Genomic DNA, 17,659 nt, shown 5'->3' with positions numbered 1-17,659 from the left:
GCCTCCCCGGCACCCTCGCGCTGGGCAGCCCTGCGGGACCCGGGGCCCATGGGGACAGTGGCGGCTGTGGGCTCTGGACCCTCCAAAGAAGGCGTCGGTGCCGGCCGGGGGCTGCTGCAGCTTTGGGGCGTTGCTGTGGGAGGTGTGGGGCGGGCAGGGCTCGGCTCGGGGCTCCCTGCAGCCCGGGGCCGGGGCTGGGCCGGCGGGCCGGGGGCAGGGCCGGGACCCCCGCCCCCCGTGCTGCCGGCAGCGCGGAGCGGGGACTCGGGGGCTGTTGTTTTCCCAGAAGCTGTGGCATTTAAATAATAATTAAAAAGAAAGAAGAAAAGCTCCTGGTGAGGAGGAGAGGCAGGGCGCATCCCGGAGGCTCGGCGGGGCGGGCGGGAGCGCCGGCCCGGCTCCCCCCCGGCTTCCCCCGGTGTCCCCCTCGCACCCCCGGCTCCCCCCGCCCGGCTCCCGGCGGGGCCGCCGCCAGCTCCAGCCTGCGCTGAAGCTGAGCAGAGCCTCCCCGCTCCCCCAGCTCTGCTTTCTTTCACATCTAATTTGATAGGAGGGGGATTTCGAGCTTCCCATAGTTACAACTTTTCTTGATTTCTCCCTTCCCCCCCCCCCCCCCCCCGCGCATTTATTACTTGCATTTAATTAATTCCTTCTTTGCGTTTCCTTCCCTGTTAATCTTTGGGTGACTGCTTTGTACATATGGCAATCTGATAATGAGGGAGTTTGTCCTTATTCTCTAGACTTCTTCACTGCGATGTCCACCCATCTAGTGCCTGGGATATCGATCTTCTTTCCATGGGGAGGGGGACAAGGTAAGAGGGATGATAAAAGTTTTGCAGTATTCCACACCATTAAGAATAGCTTTTATTCCTTGGCGCTGTTTAATCAACTGTTATATCAAGTCATGCTGTTTAGGCAACCACATCAAAAGAACATACCCTCTTTTGTATAAATTATATATTCCTTGTATCTGTCTTCTCGCATGCACGCAGACGGGGAGATAAAACTTAAGTTTGTTTTTTAATAGCATGAAGCAGGTATTTAGCTGTTATACAACTTGTTTCTGCAACTAAGTTGGTTGATAACAACCCAGGAGCCAAGCTACTGACTTTCTAACTTTTTACCCATTTCCAAGTCAAAACTCCTCAATTTAAAGGTCGGAAAGAGAAATTGACGACTCACTGAAACTCCACAAAGAAACATAAATAGCAGAAGAAAAGCATAGTCTAAGAAAGATGAAAGAGCACCAGTCAGAGTCGGCATGAGACCACTTCGGACCACTTCTTTTGCCTCTTTTCTAAAGTTTACCTGAAAAGACTACTTTGTCTCTTGAAAAGTCCGTGCTGACCTGTTTGTTGCAGTTTACGGATATACAACTTTTTTACCACTTAAAAACTGATTTTAAAATCCATTTTCAGGGTTTAAGTTGATTACTATTCAGCTCAATGTCACAGACCAGAAAACTTCCATCTAGTTTTTCACCCCAAAGAGCTCTTTTTCTTTCTTTTTTTCCCTTTTCCTGTCTCTTTTTCTTTTTTAAACCCCACAACTTAAATAAAGTTTATTTTTTTGGATGTGTTTTGTTTTTCTGAGAAAGTGGACTTTGAATTACTTTAGCACACCGTCCTGGAATTTTTAAGAACTCCTAAAAAACTCCTGCAACTTTCTAGATCCTAGGACAAATTGTATTTTCTTAGGACCAAAAGCAAATGAGCACTTTGCAGGCAGAGAAGTGTTTGTTCATATGGAACTCTACTGTTCTGTCTAACCTGCTCTATCAGCCTCATCTCTGCAATTTTGCTCGTCTCTCAACACCTTTGTCTGATTAGTAGCTTTTGGAGATCGGGATAAAGACATCACTTGCCACGCTGCATGAGATAACAATTAATTTAACATTAAACTTATCCCCTTTCCATTCACTTTGCTTGGATCGATCTCTGTTAATTGTGTTTGCGGATGCTTTCAACACTATGCTTTTCTTAAAAACTTAATGACACCCCGCAAGGAGGTGTAAGAGTCTAAAACGCTCCTCTCCGACTTTGACCAAAGAAACAAAGAATATAGCCCCAGCGTGCTCAGGAGACCATCTATTTTTAATCAGTTGACTATTCGTGCACTTCCGAAGATACAACGTTATTTTAAACTGGGTGATAGTCCTGATTTTATTAAAAAAAAAAGTGCCACATTGCAGTTGTGTGATACACAGACACACTAACTTCATTTAACTGCCGCTTCGCATCAGACCTGTTTCTGCTGTTAAAGTGGTCATTTATCAGCTAAAAGGCGAGTGTGTTTAAAAATGTATGTCTTTGGGAGGGAAAGCAATCTCCCTTTTCAGGGGCAAGAAACCTGTTACAAAGCCATTTAGGTGGGTGCGCTCTGAAATGGCATTATTCCCCCCCGGGGCGTTAATATTACCCAAGTGTGTTCCTATTTGCACGGCTCCCCGATATTTCGGCATTTTATTTAACTGCCCTTAGAAACTTGATTTGCACTGAAGCAGCCTGCTAATCTTAATTTTTTCCCCTTTTTCAGAGAGGCATCTGTTCCTCTTGCTGACAAATGTACCATTCTGCCAAGAAAGTTTTTGGAGGAAAAAAAAAAAAAAAAACAGAAGAAGGAAAAAAAAAAGCAAGAAAAAAGAAAAAAAAAAAAAAGCGTGTAATTGATGTTATCCCAAGAAAGCGCGATCTCCACCCCTCTCAGCTCCAAGCCCTTCAGGTAAAAGGAAAAAAAAAATCTTTCAAGAATTTGTTGCCTTTTTGAGGGTTAACATCAGAAGACAAGCTTGCCTCGCCTTGGCCAATCAGCTCTCGGCCCTGGCAGCTATAATATAGAACTAAAGGCAGACTCCTCTCACTAGCGTCTTGCTTTGCTACCATTAAAATCAGACCCTTTTTTTGTCTCTCGATTGCTGTCTCCCGACCAAACTCCGATGTGTTCCGTTATCAGCGACCTAAAGCCTGCCATTCCAGCACCTGTCTTGCTAGGGATCGGTGGATAGTATACGATTCAGAAAGCAGACAAGGACATAGGAGGAGAGAGAGCTCTAGAGAGACAGCCAGGGATAGGCACAGAGAGCTTTGAAGTAATTGGATTCAATGGACGAAATGCTGCTGTTGACAAGAATTCTCTTGGTGGGCTTCATCTGCGCTCTTTTAGTCTCCTCTGGGCTGACTTGTGGACCAGGCAGGGGCATTGGAAAAAGGAGACACCCCAAAAAGCTGACCCCTTTAGCCTATAAGCAGTTTATTCCCAATGTGGCAGAGAAGACCCTAGGGGCCAGTGGAAGATATGAAGGGAAGATCACAAGAAACTCCGAGAGATTTAAAGAACTAACCCCAAATTACAACCCTGACATTATTTTTAAGGATGAAGAGAACACGGGAGCTGACAGACTGATGACTCAGGTAGAGCCACAGAGATACCTGTATTTGTGTTTGTTAACCTCTCTGAGCAATCCTAAAGGACGCATCTGTCTTAGTATTTTTGAAAGCCCCCCCCTTTCCCTCTCCCCCTCCTCCCCCCGCCCCTCCAAACTCGACTAGTTTCCCCATTGAATGTAAATACCATCTATCCGGCCAAGTTAGCCGGGGCTGGAGCTGGAGCTGTGTCGATATTTGGTGGGGGAATCTGTGTGATACTTACAGTCATTACCGTGCCATGGCGTTCCCTGTAACTTGGTTAGAGATTGCTGCTTGCATTTGTCCCCAAGGATGCACTTTGATCAAACGAATTGCATACAGCTCAGAGGACCCCAAGTGTATAGTGACCGCCAGGCCACCCACTCATTATTACAAACGTAGTCCGCGGTTGCTGCGCCTGCTGACTTGATTTTTTTCTCTATATATTTGATTTAATTTCTCTTTTTTTTTCTTTTCATTTCATTTTAACCTTCATTATTATTATTGTTCTCGCGAGCATATTCTAAATTTAGTAGGCATGCAGTCGTGCACTCACAAAAGGCAGCTGAAGCCGGATCGACCATTCCTCATCTGATTCCGTATTATATAGCTCGTATTGCAATACCATCATTTGCAATTGTGCCCATCAGAGCGTAAATATATTGATATTTCTTTAAGGATGCTCGCCGCCAATGCTCTGGTACTTCCATAGGGGAGGGACTTGCAACTTATCGGCATTGCATCACCTTCTGTTTTAAAAAATCTGATGGCACAAGGTTTACAACTGGGTAAATATTGGATTTCGGGTGGAATCGGATTGCGGAACTATTTTATGAACAAAAAGAAAGAAAGGAAAAAAAAGATAAAGGTGAGAGAAAGAGGGAGAGAAAGAGAACCGCTCCGAGTCACCTCGTAATTATAATTCATGCTCAACAGAGAGCTCAGCGAAGTCAATTGCTCTGCTAATCCCGGAGTTTCAGAAACTACATGCAATCTAGACACTGGAAATGGGTTTCCTCCAAATATAGGTCAACAGCGCTTTTTTAATATTAATACATTTAAGCCCCACCTTCAGTGCTAGAGCAGGACTCGCCTGGAAGGACTAGGCGGGGAGTGGACGCGGGGAAGGGGGGGTGGGGGGTGGAATTTCCCAAACTCTCCCGTTCCTCGGCCTGATTTTCCGCACGTTGCCGGGTCTCTCGGGGCGAGGGACCGGCGGCCGCCACCATCTCCTCCCGACCACCTTAAATCGCACCGCACCTCGGAGCGCGGCGGCGCCTCCGCCCGCCGCCGCCGCCGCCGCCGCCCCGCGCAGGGCTGCGGAGCGGAGAGGAGCGGGTGCCGGTCCCCGCTCGGGCGCGGCCCGCGCCCCTCCGCGCACCCGCGGTCCTCCGCCCCCGCTGCCTCCGGAGCCGCATCTCTCGCATTTTCAGCTCCACTTACTCCCCTCGCGTATCGATCGCGGCGGCTCGGGTTTCACCCTTCCCTCTGCAGCCCGGCGGCAGCGGCGGCGGCGGCGGCTCCGCGGGAGACGGGCTCCCGCCGGGGCTCGGCGCATCCCTCCCTGCGCGGCTGCGCCGGTGCGTGTGCGCGGCGGAGCGGAGCGGAGCGGAGCGGAGCGGGGCGGCGGGTGCGGGGGGAGCCGGGGCACGGTCGGGAGCGGTGGGCTGCGGGCCGGGGGCGGACTGCGGGCTGACCCCGGCCCCGCGGCTCTCCCGGGGCACGCCGCGCCGGCTACGCGGCTGGCCGCTCCCGCTGCATAAGCTGGCAGCGTCTGAACTCCTGACCTTCTGTCAACTTCCCTCAGACGAACGAAACGAAAACAAATACTTTCCCCCCCCCCCTCCTTCAGCGCTTGTTCCCGTGCCTTAGACACAAAGGGGGGAGGTGGGCTGAGAGCGGCGGGGCCGGGGAGGCCGCAGGGCCGGGTACCCGGCGGCAAAGAGGGGAGCGAGGTCGGGGAGCGAGCGGGGCTCCGGCACCCCGGGCCGGGCAGGGAGCGGGGAAGCGGAGCGGGGCCGCGCAGCGAGCGCACTGCCTGCCCTCGCTCCCCGCTGCCCGGGCACGGCCGCGTCCTCGGCGGCCCGGGGTGCGGTCCTGCCGCTGGCCTCCCTGCCTTGCTTTCCTCTCCTTCCCTCTCTCGCTCGGCCGGCAACCTCTCGTTAAATCCCAGCCTTTAAACGCCGGCTTCGGGAGCCCTTCAACCATGGAGAGATCTTTCATGGACAGAATCGTTAAACTTGCAGAGTGGTTGCCGAATGCATTAGTCGGTAGTTAATATTAACTCCAGAAGGGTGGGGGGGAACGCAAACAGAGGTAGGTAAGTCAGGTTCTCAACTTTGCAGGTGACACCAGCAGTTTGCTAAGGGCTCCCCCCTTCCTCCCTTTCCTCCCCCCCCACCCCGGCCATTGGCTGGATTGGGGAGAGAGATAAGGAGGCCAGGTCAGTATGATAAAGCTGGAATTTGTATGAAATAAAATAGCAATCTCGTGTAATGCAGGCACACAACCAGTGCGCGATGTGAGGAATTTAGAGATCAACTTGGCATTTAGGAAGCCCACCAGGTTGTTTACACTGACAGGTACCTGTTAAGTGTTTCCTTCAAGCAATTCATTTGTGAAGAGATTAGGAGCTGGCAGGAGAGGGCTTGTTGAACAACTTTGCCTCCACACAAAGCGTTAGTGGAGGCAGCCCTGCTGAGCTTCACGGTGGCTGAACAGAATTGGGCTTGATTTGTGGCACACGACCCGATGAATTAATAAATAGTCTGGGCTTCACGGCTTTTGACTCTGACAATCCAGCTCAGGCTGTATAAAAGGGAGAAAAGTCCTTTAGGAGGCCGTTTCTTCTTCTTTATTTCGCCTGGAGCCGGGGAGTGGTGCTGGCAGGGCCGGAGCGGCCAGAGCCCCCCGGCGCTGCCCGCGTCCCTGCCCGCGCCCGCTCTCCCGTGCGGGGCACGACATCGCCGTGTCGCGCAGTGCTGTCGCCTTATCAGCAGCTGAGACGTTTGATCCTTCTCCCCCTTTCCCCTGTAAATCAGTGATGGAGCGTATCTATCCACTCAGGTGTGAGAGGGAGAGAGGGAAAAAATAAAATAAATCAAACTCAACTTCCTTGTACCACTGCACTTTGCTGCCGGGAACGGTGCCGAAACCCAAACACCAGTCTCTCTCCATAAAACGGTAGGCCAGAGAGTCCAAAGTGAGCTCGTGAGTGTGTTTTATATCTCTCGGGGACTTTTATATCGCTTTATATCAACCTGTGTGTTGCTGGAATCACTTTTATGGCTGTTGGTGAACACATGGGAACTTCCTTGCTAAACAACCTTGTCACGTCCCTAAAAGTAGCGTCGTCGGAGTAATGGAGGGGCTTTGCCTTCCTGGGACTTTGTGGTCTTTTATTGGCTGTGCTGTGAGCACACTGGGGAGAATGGTCCTGCAGAAGGCCAAGCATAGCAGTCAGGCCAGCAAAAGTGTGGGAAGAGCAGCTTGCTGCATCCCGCCGTGGCTTACAGCCACATCGCAATTTGCATCAGGAGAACAATGTCGGGTAGATGCACCTGAGTTGTTTTCCTCTCAAAAAGGAGGAAGAAAGCTGGCAACGTGTGCGTTTCTAACCCTGTACCTTTAGTCAAGTGCTTTTCAATGCTTTCGGTGCCGATTTCCTGTTTCTGCTGGGCTGAGAGTCCTTCTCTCCTGTCGCCACTGTGTCTATTCCCCGCCTGGCTAAGATGGGAATATCCCCAAAACTTCCAGGGTTTCAGCTCACCTCTTTTCCTCACTTTCCCCTGTCCTGTGTGCCTCATTACTCGATCCCTACGTGCTCCTCGTGCTGCTGGGCCCAGTTCAGCCCAGGGAAGGCTGGTGGCTCTGGAGGGTCAATGAAAAACCCTGCAGTACTTTCTCCACGGAGTTGGAAGGGTTTCACTCCACACAAAGGGGCTGCTAGCTTGCATAGCATCCCTGCTCCGCTTAACTTCCCTCCTTGGCCCTCCCTTGCTTTTCATCTTCCCACTAAGAGCTATATTATTGTATGGATTTGCTCGGCTTTGTAGGCGAGCGCCGATGTATGTTTGAAGCGGAGTGAATGCTCCCAGCCCATGCAGCTTTGAGGGCTCTAATGAGTGATGGGCGAAGGGAGAGAAGAAAAAAAACACCCCTCCCTCCAGCACATAAAGGCTGTTAACATGTATTGATACCCTTTTCAACACAGAATTAAGCTGAAAAGACCCGCAGAGACATTCCGGGGGGGAATCCGTGACTCTGAGATATATGGCGAGTGTTTGTTCTGGGCAGAAACTTTGCTCTCGGGAAGGGACAGGGCACTTAGCGGTAGGAATTTGCTCCGTGCAGCTGGCTTTGAATCGGCCAGCACCGGCAGAGGGGGGTCCCCCTGTCCCCGCAGCAGGTGCCAGGGCAGGGAGAAGGTCCGTCCCCGTGGATATTCGCGGTGTTTGATCCTCTGTTCATCCCGTGTCCCCAGGTTTCACTCTCCCCCTCCTCACCTACCTCCGGTCCTTCCCTGGCTGCAGGGGAGGTGAAGATGCTCAGACCTGGCTGAGCCCATCCTGGGGCGCTTTTGGCAGGGAGGGCAGGAACGGCGGGAGAGGGAAGCGGGATGCGGCCCAGGGGGGTATCGATAACGAAGGAGGGGTGTTCCCCTGGCTGCAGCACCCCCACAATGACCCTTTCCTATCTGCCCGTATCCCCGCAGCGCTGCAAGGACAAGCTGAACGCTCTGGCGATCTCGGTGATGAACCAGTGGCCCGGGGTAAAGCTGCGGGTAACCGAGGGCTGGGACGAGGACGGCCACCACTCCGAGGAGTCCCTGCACTACGAGGGCCGCGCCGTGGACATCACCACGTCGGACCGGGACCGCAGCAAGTACGGCATGCTGGCCCGCCTGGCCGTCGAGGCTGGCTTCGACTGGGTCTACTACGAGTCCAAGGCGCACATCCACTGCTCCGTCAAAGCAGGTAAGGCGGGCAGCCTGCCCAGGGACGTGCCGAGGTGGGGAGACATCCCAGGGCAGGAACTCAGCGCCCTAGAGCCTTCTGTGACCTGTCTCTGCTGCCGGGCTCCCTCCTCTCCTCCCTGCAGGGTCCCCATGGCCGGCCCTGCCCCGCCGGCGCTCCCGCGGGGATGGGAGCAAAGCCCCGGGGGCGCAGCCGGCCTTCCTCCCTCCTCTTAGTGACCCCGTCGGAGCAGAGGTGGGGGGAAGGAAAGAGTGAGGGGGAAGGAAAAAACAAAGCCCAGCCAGCTGCAGCAGTTTTTCACAGCACTTCTTATTTGGGTGATTTGCTTGGCCAGCCTCCCCACGAGAGCTGCGTCGCAGCCATACACCCTTCTCCTCCCCCCGTGGGGTCTGATGCTTTCCCCATCCAAGGAGCATGTTCAACACAAACACTCGTGGCCGTCTCCAGCCGCCCCGCTGGCTGCACGCCTTACTCGTGAGCGCTAATCTCCGAGTGGGAGCCGGCCAGGAAAATAAATAAGTAACGTGGTCCCCAGCCTCCTTCAGCGGTAGCCGCTAGGAAATTCCCAGATAGGGATACACATACACATAATTTTTTTTCCTCCCCTCCCCTGTGCTTACAACGCCACACGCTGTCTCAACTCGGGAACAGCTCGCAAGAAATCCCCGACTCGCAGAGTTTCTTTTCTTGACACTTGACACGTTTTTTGGTGGAGCAAATCTGTCAGCGAGTGACAGCCCCCAGCTCCACCGCCTCCCTCCATCCAGCTGTATGACATCGAAAGCTCCTTTTAAGAGCATACCCTAGCCCAACAACCTGCTGGATGTGTCAGGAGACACTTGGCTGCAAAAGAAAATAATGGGCTTTCTTTAAATATAGCTGTTTGCTTCAAACCCAGCAGCCCCTCGGCAGGGAAACAGCCCAGCCCTGCCGTGCCCACCTGCAGGAGGGGTTCACGTCCCCCACTCCTGCCCGGAGCTCCCCAGGGGCTGAGCACCTCTCCTGGCCCATGTGGGCTTTGTCCTGAGAGTCTGCTACTGCTTTTGTTCAGCTCCTGGGTCCTTTCTAGGCGAAAAGAGGCCCTGCAAAGCTGTCAGCTGCGTGCAGATCTGAAACTGCCCTTTCAATAGCCAAGATGGGCTTTGTAGCGCAAGGTGTCCGATTGTGGCGCGCCGTGACCTTAGCCCAGGAGCACCTCCTAATCCACCCCAGGGGTGTTTCACAGGAGGGGAGCCACCCCAAGCTGCTCATTGAGATTCGGCACACAAGGACTCGGGGGCAATATTTGGAGGGTGTCAGGCAGGGTCGTGTGACTGTACGAGGCAGGCTGAAGGGAGCAGGCTTGAATTCCACTCTCTCAGCCTGATCTTAAACTGTCCAAACCTCATTTCATGACAGAGCATCTCATGAGAAGATTAAATCCCATAATGCCAGCAGGAAGATTCTTTATCTAGATCTCTGTTTGCAAAAAGTATGATCCAGGAGACTGGAATGCGAAGAAGAGTTCCCCCAAGGCCTGAATTATTGTCACCAGAACAGAGGAGGGAGAGGCAGGGGTGGTAAAAGGGACATTGATAATGCGCTACAGCAAGTATTTAGAGCAAGCTTCTACATTTAAAATTCAAATACAGGTCTTGAGTGCCTTGGAAAAGTGGCTCTGCTGTGCAAATAGTGCTTGGAAGGTCCTGGGTTTTTGGAGAGCATGTGTGTGAATTGGCACATAGGGTTTCTGCACCTGAACAAATAGGGAGAGGGAGAAAAGGGGGGAAAGAAGCTGGGAAAAAAATGGAAGTGTCCTCTCTTCCAAGAGTGTCTGCATTTATTACATGAATCAGAATGACAATGCTGATCCTTTATTGGATTTTAATTAGAGAACCCAAACAAGCGCTGCTCAAAGAAGCAGATTTTCACACCTCTGCCAATTCACTGGCATGTTTGTAGAGCTGCTACACTACTACATCTATTCATCAAGTCCCTGAATATGCAAACAAAGCTCTAGCCAGACCTTTACTGCCAGCTTGTAGGAAGGTGTAGTTTACTAGCAGAGGCCTCCACATAAAGCACATAGCTTGTTTGTTGCCATGTCCTCCCTGAAGAGGGAGGCCTTGGAGATCTTGCTGCTTCATTTCTGAAGGAGAAGTGATAAAGTCATTAGCAAATCAATAATGGTCTAATTTTCACCCTTCCTGTCCTTCCTGAGAAAGTCATTAGGAGACACTCCAAGGGTTTGTTTAAATCATAGGAATTTCAGTAGCAGCCACAGAGACAAAATATAAAATCTGTCCATCTTTAGGGGCTAAATCATGAGGTTTCTTAACTGGTATAGGGAGTAACTGGGAGAAAGCAGGGAAAGGCAAAGGAGGGATGGGGAATCTCAGCACTTGCTACCATGACATCCTATGGGATATTAACCAAAATTTAAAAAAACAGAGTAGTTAGGAACACTGCAAGTCCCTCTGTTAAGACAGAGATCAGCCTGGAGCACAGCAGACTTTTTTCCCACCACCCCACAGGTGGCTGAGCTTCAAAAAAATGATTTGCAAGAGAGACAGAGTCTCATTGCTACTTTTGCTTTCTTTAAGTCTGAGATAGTTCCTCTCAGTAGCACAGGAAAGCAGCAACAGCTACTCTAAGCTCTGAGTAACTCCCAAGAGCTGGAGGAGGTGGAGGAGGCGTTTGCTTGGGCCTGGCACAGGTGTTGGGCTGCTCTGGGACCACACGCTCTGAGACAGGGAAGAGCATGCTTCTCCTAGGGGGGAGGGAGAGGTTTCTTTCTTTTCTGGGAGAGGATTGAAGCAGAGTGCTGGAGATGCCAGGCAGGGGTGCTGTGAGTGTGGGATGTGCCCCAGTAGCCACCATGCTGAGCGGGAAGGCTGGAGGCAGCATGGGGGCTTGTGCAGCACTATGCAGGGGGATTTGGGAAATTTGGGTTGCTGCTTTGCAGTGCCAAAATTTGTGTGCAACCTGAGGCAAAGTCTCCTCCTGTCCTCTGCTTTTTGCTGCCCTAGATTTGCTCCTTGAGTAAGAGCTGAGTGGGGACCCCGAGCATCGAGAGCACAGGCACTTGCTTAGAGAAGAAACTTTATGCCAGCAAAACCACTCAGCTTTGAAAGCCTGCAACTTATCTGGCATCAGGTGTCAGTACAGGGTAAACAGCAGCCAAATGGGAAGTTCTTCCAGAAGAGATTTTGTTCTGGAACAGTTTTCTCAGTGGAAATATTTTGGCTCATTTCCTTTATGAGAAAAATCGCTCTTGTAACTCCTAACCCAGAGGAGATTTTATACTGACTCAAATCTGGCAGGAAGGGGATTCTCACTTGACCCACTGAGTGCAAATGGGGTGTGCTCATAGATGAGGGTGAAGGAATTTCAGAGGGGAATCTGGCTGTGTCCTGCACTTTTTTGGTGGGTTGGGGTGGCTGGGGAAGTGCTAAGTTCCTGCATGCTCCCGTACCCTAGCCCAGCATGTGCCCTCTAACCCTGCTCTGCCTCTCTCCTTGCGCAGAAAACTCAGTGGCAGCCAAATCTGGTGGTTGCTTCCCTGGCTCGGCCACGGTGCACCTGGAGAAAGGTGGGACCAAGCTGGTGAAGGACCTGAGGCCTGGAGACAGGGTGCTGGTGGCCGACACCGAAGGCCGTCTGCTCTACAGCGACTTCCTCACCTTCCTGGACCGCGAGGACGGCTCCCACAAGCTCTTCTACGTCATCGAGACCCGGCATCCCCGGGCCCGGCTGCTGCTGACGGCCGCCCACCTCCTCTTCGTGGCGCCCCAGCAGAACCAGTCCGAGGCGGGGAGCGCCGGCAGCGGGCGGGCGCTGTTCGCCAGCCGCGTGCGGCCGGGCCAGCGCGTCTTCGTGCTGGGCGAGGGCGGGCGGCGGCTGCTGCCGGCGGCCGTGCACCGCGTGTCGCTGCGGGAGGAGGCGTCGGGAGCCTACGCGCCGCTCACCGCCCAGGGCACCATCCTCATCGACCGCGTGCTGGCCTCGTGCTACGCCGTCATCGAGGAGCACAGCTGGGCGCACTGGGCCTTCGCTCCCTTCCGCCTGCTGCAGGCCCTGCTGGCCGCTCTCTGTCCCGCCGGGGTGGGGTGCCCCATGGGAGACCCCACGGCCCCCGGCATCCACTGGTACTCTCGGCTCCTCTACCGCATCGGCAGCTGGGTGCTGGATAGTGACTCTCTGCACCCGCTGGGCATGATGGTGTCGTCCAGCTGAGGGCACCCCGCGCCATCCCGCCAGGCTCCAACAGAGAGACAGAGACACGGAGGGAGAGAGAGAGAGAGAGAGAGAGAGAAAGGAGAGAAAAAAAAAAGAAAGAAAAAAAAGAAAACACTAAAAGAAAAAAAAAAAAAGGAAAAAAATACATATTTTTAAAAGAGAGCACGGATAAAGACTTAAAAATAATAATAATAAAATAATAATAATTAAGTAGGACAGTCCAAAGTAGACTTAAAGGGAAACAAAGACCCCTGGAAGTTCTGTTCTGTTTAGTTTATAAATATATATATATTTTTATTTGTTCTTTTGTTTTGTTTGTTGGTTGTTTTTTTTTTCCTCCTCTCCTGGATATTTATTTCTTTGGTATTTTGAATAGATGTTTTAAATGATATGAACCGGACCTTCAAGAGCCTTAAATAGTTTCTTTGATAATTTATTATCATGTGAACTGTACTCACAGGAGAAAAATTATTTTGTGAGGCCAAGCAAAACTGCGCAGAGTCTATTTTTCTACATGTCATGTGTGTCCTGACTTTCAGAAAGCAAAATTCTGTACTTTCCCATCTCTCCATTACATTGCTCTTTCATTTCAGCAAGTCTAAAAAACAAGCAAACAAACAAACAAACACACACAAAAAAGACAAACTTCATGGGGGTCCGTAAATTATATTTTTATACACAGAATTGTAAATTAGATTTTTTTGAGAGATCAATACTTAACTGAATCACATTTCGTTTTTTGAAATAGTGTAAAATATGAGAATATATTATTTTAATTTAAATAGTTGCAAATGTAACATCATTTCCTGTATTGTTTACCATGTTTTGCTTTGTAAAAACATCATTTGGCCACGTTCATGGAAGTTCATGGAAGTCGAGACTGTTACACAAACTTTTTATTTGCAAAAACCGTAAGAAACCTTGTTATTTTTAACTTCAGAAAAAGTTTATTAGAAAATAATATTTTTTAAAAAGCGCACATGGCGGCAATTCTGTGACGATGGAGATGGTAGTTTGTACAGAGGGGGGAAAAGGATGTTTTGCATTAATAAATTGAGAAATAACTGCTGTAAATTTACTAAAATGTATTTTTGAATATTTTGTAATAGTTTTAATAGTTTTATAGAAATAAAATGTGCCATGCACAGTTTGGTTAGTATATAATAACTAAGAGTTCCTGGTGCATCCCATTTTTTTTTTTTCCTTTTTGCTTGTTGGTTTAGGAAACATGATACCTAAATGAGCGCCCATTATTTTATTTAGATGTGTTGCTTTTAACATTTAATTTTGGTACTTTAATTAAGGAAACGAATCCATCACATCTGTGCATAACCTGGAATCTCTTGTACTGACAGTAGAACCTCACTTATTTGCACGAGCGACCAGGAGACGGGTTTCCCTTTGCCAGAGCCAAGGCTCCCCATCCCTGCTCAGGCAATGCTCCTCTCTTCCAGCTCCAGCCCGACTCCATGTCCACCTCCCAGTCTGGAATGGAGACTGTAGATGGCTCTTAAAATTGATTTCTGAGGATGCTAAATCAAGTTTTCCCTTTGAAGTGCATTAATGTGGAGGGAGGCAGCTGCCTTCTCCTTTTGGCAACTCCGGGATTTTGGTGGACTTCAATTTGGGTGCCCAGAAGATGGAAATCTGAGGGAGAGACATTGACTTTGGTGAGTTAGAGGGGTTCATGTGGCTGATGCTGGAAGAAGGAGACAGCCACCAGATTTCACTGACTGCTTTGAGTAACAGCACAGAGCTTGGGGCCACTGAGAACAGAGCAAAACACCCTTTGCAAAACAAACAAAAGGGTAAAGATTTGTTCATTTATGCTGAAAGACATTCCTTAGCTGTAATGCAGGAGTCTGTCCCGAGCCACCCATGGGTGAATGTGCTGGAGATGTGCTTTAGGAGCTGAGTGATGGGGCCAGCGCTGCATCCCCTGCCTGGTCCCAGCCCCAACCCACCCTGAGGGGATCATCCTTGACAGGTGCTGATCAGTGAGGTTCTGCTGCGCCACGTGCTCCTCCACTGAGGGTTTCCAGGATCCCTTTAAAAATGTTGCAAAACATTGTGTGTGCATGTGTGCGCGCGTCTGCGACGGGACCGTGCCAGAAGGGAGCTTGCCTTGAATGTCTTCTCACCTTTTCTTTGGTTTCCATTACTTGCCAGTCTAGGATGTTCATCCACCAGGCCTTTTGCTCCAGAGACACAGCCACGTTCTCTGCTGGGATGGACGGCATCTCCACAGCCTCCCAGAACGTCCCTGCCTGGGGCCATCTCCAGAGAGTGTCGACCATGCCCTTCCACGCTGAAATCCCAGGAGCTTCTGGAGCGCTGTCAGGAGCTGGAGGCCGAGTTCCACGCACGAGCATTGCTGTGTGAAGCCCTGACAGATGGATGTGGTTTCTCCTTCCTGTCAACCTCTAGTCCAGCTCCACTTCCAACCTCCAAAGCTTGGACATGGCCAGGGTGATGAGACTTTGGAGTGACCACAGTGTGCTGCAGCACCAGGAGAGGAACAAAGCCACCCTCATGCCTACCCAACGAGAGGCATCACGGGGGACTGTGGACTGCCTGCTGGGTGCTGAGAACCTGCTGCCCACCCCAGCTTGGACTCTGCCACCTCCCTGTCTTTGGGGTGTGCTGAGGGCTGCAAACCCAGATGATTTGGGGCATGTGAGAATGTTATCGTGGAACAAATGAGTCTCTGCTGTGAGTCTGGCCTTAGTTTGGCAGCGTCTGGGTGTCTGAGCTCTCTTACCCAGTCTCTGAGAGGTGGTTGCCATTTTTTAAGGCCTCTACACTCAAAGAAATGACCGTGTTGGAAGGTGCCTTCTCCAGAGGTCGGATGGTGGAGGTGTTTAGGGATGTCAATGATCAAACTTTAAGCCACTGGCTGGAGGGCTTCAATCTAAATTGCAACTGAGATGTTAAAGAGCCATCAGACCAGAGCCCACACTTGTGTCAGGGCAGGGCACATGCCTGGATGGGACCACACCAGACATTGCCTCATTTAATCTTCACCCAAAGGCCGAGACGAGCTCAGATCTTTGTGGTGTGAGAGAAGCTTAGATGCTCTTACACCAGGATCAGCCTGTTTCACTGAGCAGAGAAATGCTGCGCCATGTTCTCCGTCGCACTTATTCCAAGCAGCTTTACGTCTTCCTCTCACCGTGTCTGAATTCCACCTCTCCCTCTGGCTCCTCTCATCAGGATCACCCCTCTGTGGTGTGTTAGATGGGCCAATCCAACCCACAGCCACAGCTCTTGTATGAAGGATGTACTGTCATAACCTTGTGCAAAACATCTAGGAGATGTCACTGTCCATTTTCAGGGTCCGAGTATGGCAATAGTTTGTATAAAATGTACACATAGTGGTGGCTACAGAATAGTTTATGACTAAATACATATCTATTACTGTCAAAATAATGTATAAGAATGTACTTGAAGCTATTATCCTTGTGCTCTGTTGTCTGAATAATTAAAGAAATTACAGACACTTCCTGAAATGTCTGATATGTGATGGCATTCCTATTGCACACCTCTGAGGAGTTTACCCTGATGAAATTGAAATGCAGAGTGGGGATCCTGTGGGATTTGGTATTGGACTCTTCAAACACACCAAGAATTGTGCCAGTGGGGCTTCATGTGGTGGCCACAGCCTCCTTCTCCTCCCACCTACAGCCACGTGGGCAGTCTGTCATTTACCTGTGAAATATTGCGTGGCTCTGCAAAGCCAACTCATTTGAAGGGTTCTGTGGGGTGGCAGAGGTGCCCTGAAGGGCAGCCCACCAGCAGCTGCCTGTCCTCTCCACCTCCCCCAGCCAAGCCAATGTGAGAAATGACCCTAATGAGACTGGGACTAGTCTGTGTTTACTTGACCAATAGTTCAGGCAGTGGCCTGGTGCTCAAACCCTCCAAAGGGAAGCTGGAATGTGCCACTAAAAGAGGATCACATCCACAGTGCATCCTAAAATCCAAGCCAAGCACTGGGGTGAACCAGGTGTTTTCCAGCCTGTAGCTGTGCTGTGCCTCAGCCAGCAGCTCTTGGTGCCCTCACAGGAGAAAGTTTGCCTAGCTGGGTCTTTAGACGTATATGCACATATATGTCTACATATATAACACTATTATCCTGATATTAGGAGCTCAGCACATCCCACCAGGACATAAATATGTTTACACTGGCCCTCCTGAGCATTTCCCACCATGCTGAGGCTGAACAGGAGATGTAAATCAGCCTGGCTGGGTGATAATTGGGCAGCAGTTTTGCAGCCCCAGTACAGCATCTATTTCAATTACAGGGGGAAGGAAACCAGAAAGAGCATTTTATCTTACTCATTACTGCAAGCCATAAGGGACCACTAGATTTCTCAAGCTTTTGAAATTCTCTCTTCAGCAGTTTCTGCCTTGAAACTAGTTCAAACTTAACTGAAAAAAAGGTCAATTTTCCATGTACAGAGCCCTTCAGAGCTTTCAAAGGAGCAGTGCTAATGTGATCCTTGGCCCAGGAGGGCTGAAAGGGAAAAAAAACTCATCTTTAAAAAAAAAAGCATCTTTACAAGCAATGGGATTGTCTCAGATTTGATAGGGGCCCCATAGCCACTGTTTGGGCCAAGATTGTTAAATATAATTTTTAATGCTTTGCATTTGGGGTGTTCGGACTTATGTATTTAAATAATTTTGGTTTTCAGGGATGAAAAGGAGTGAACAAATGCAGGAAATAAGAGTTTAAGAGTTTAATGATCTTGTCCTGGTTCCAGTGAAATCAAGAGTGGCATCCAGAGATGATTTGGGTGCACAGGCAATTGTGCACCTTAAAGCTGAGTGCAGGACCCTATATAACTTCTCTTCCTTTCATTTTTAAGTGAGAGCAAGACATCTCTTTGGACAAATATTACTGCAAATCAGGGATGATTTGCCACAAGGTCAGGAAGTCTGTTTGGGGTAAAAATATTTGGTTTGATGTCCTGTGACCTAAATGTGAAATAAATATTAGATTTGCTCAGTTTGGTGTGAAGAGATGTCTGTTTGTATTACTGGGGAGGAGAGGTGACAAGGGAT

The 17,659-nt window shown here is 50.3% G+C and overlaps 1 protein-coding gene across 1 annotated transcript; it reads left to right on the top strand.

Moving 5' to 3' along the window:
- The first annotated feature begins 2,890 nt into the window (after positions 1-2,890).
- Positions 2,891-16,107, top strand: SHH (sonic hedgehog signaling molecule). Its single transcript, XM_036378989.2, has 3 exons — positions 2,891-3,410; positions 8,119-8,380; positions 11,886-16,107. The coding sequence occupies exons 1-3, from the start codon at positions 3,102-3,104 to the stop codon at positions 12,593-12,595; spliced, it is 1,281 nt and encodes a 426-aa protein (XP_036234882.1). The 5' UTR covers positions 2,891-3,101; the 3' UTR covers positions 12,596-16,107.
- Positions 16,108-17,659: the final 1,552 nt, after the last annotated feature.

Source organism: Molothrus ater, chromosome 1 (genome assembly GCF_012460135.2).
Source record: "Molothrus ater isolate BHLD 08-10-18 breed brown headed cowbird chromosome 1, BPBGC_Mater_1.1, whole genome shotgun sequence".
NCBI lineage: Eukaryota > Metazoa > Chordata > Aves > Passeriformes > Icteridae > Molothrus > Molothrus ater.
Note: the sequence above shows the minus strand (reverse complement) of the source record. Positions and strands in the feature narration are given on the sequence as shown.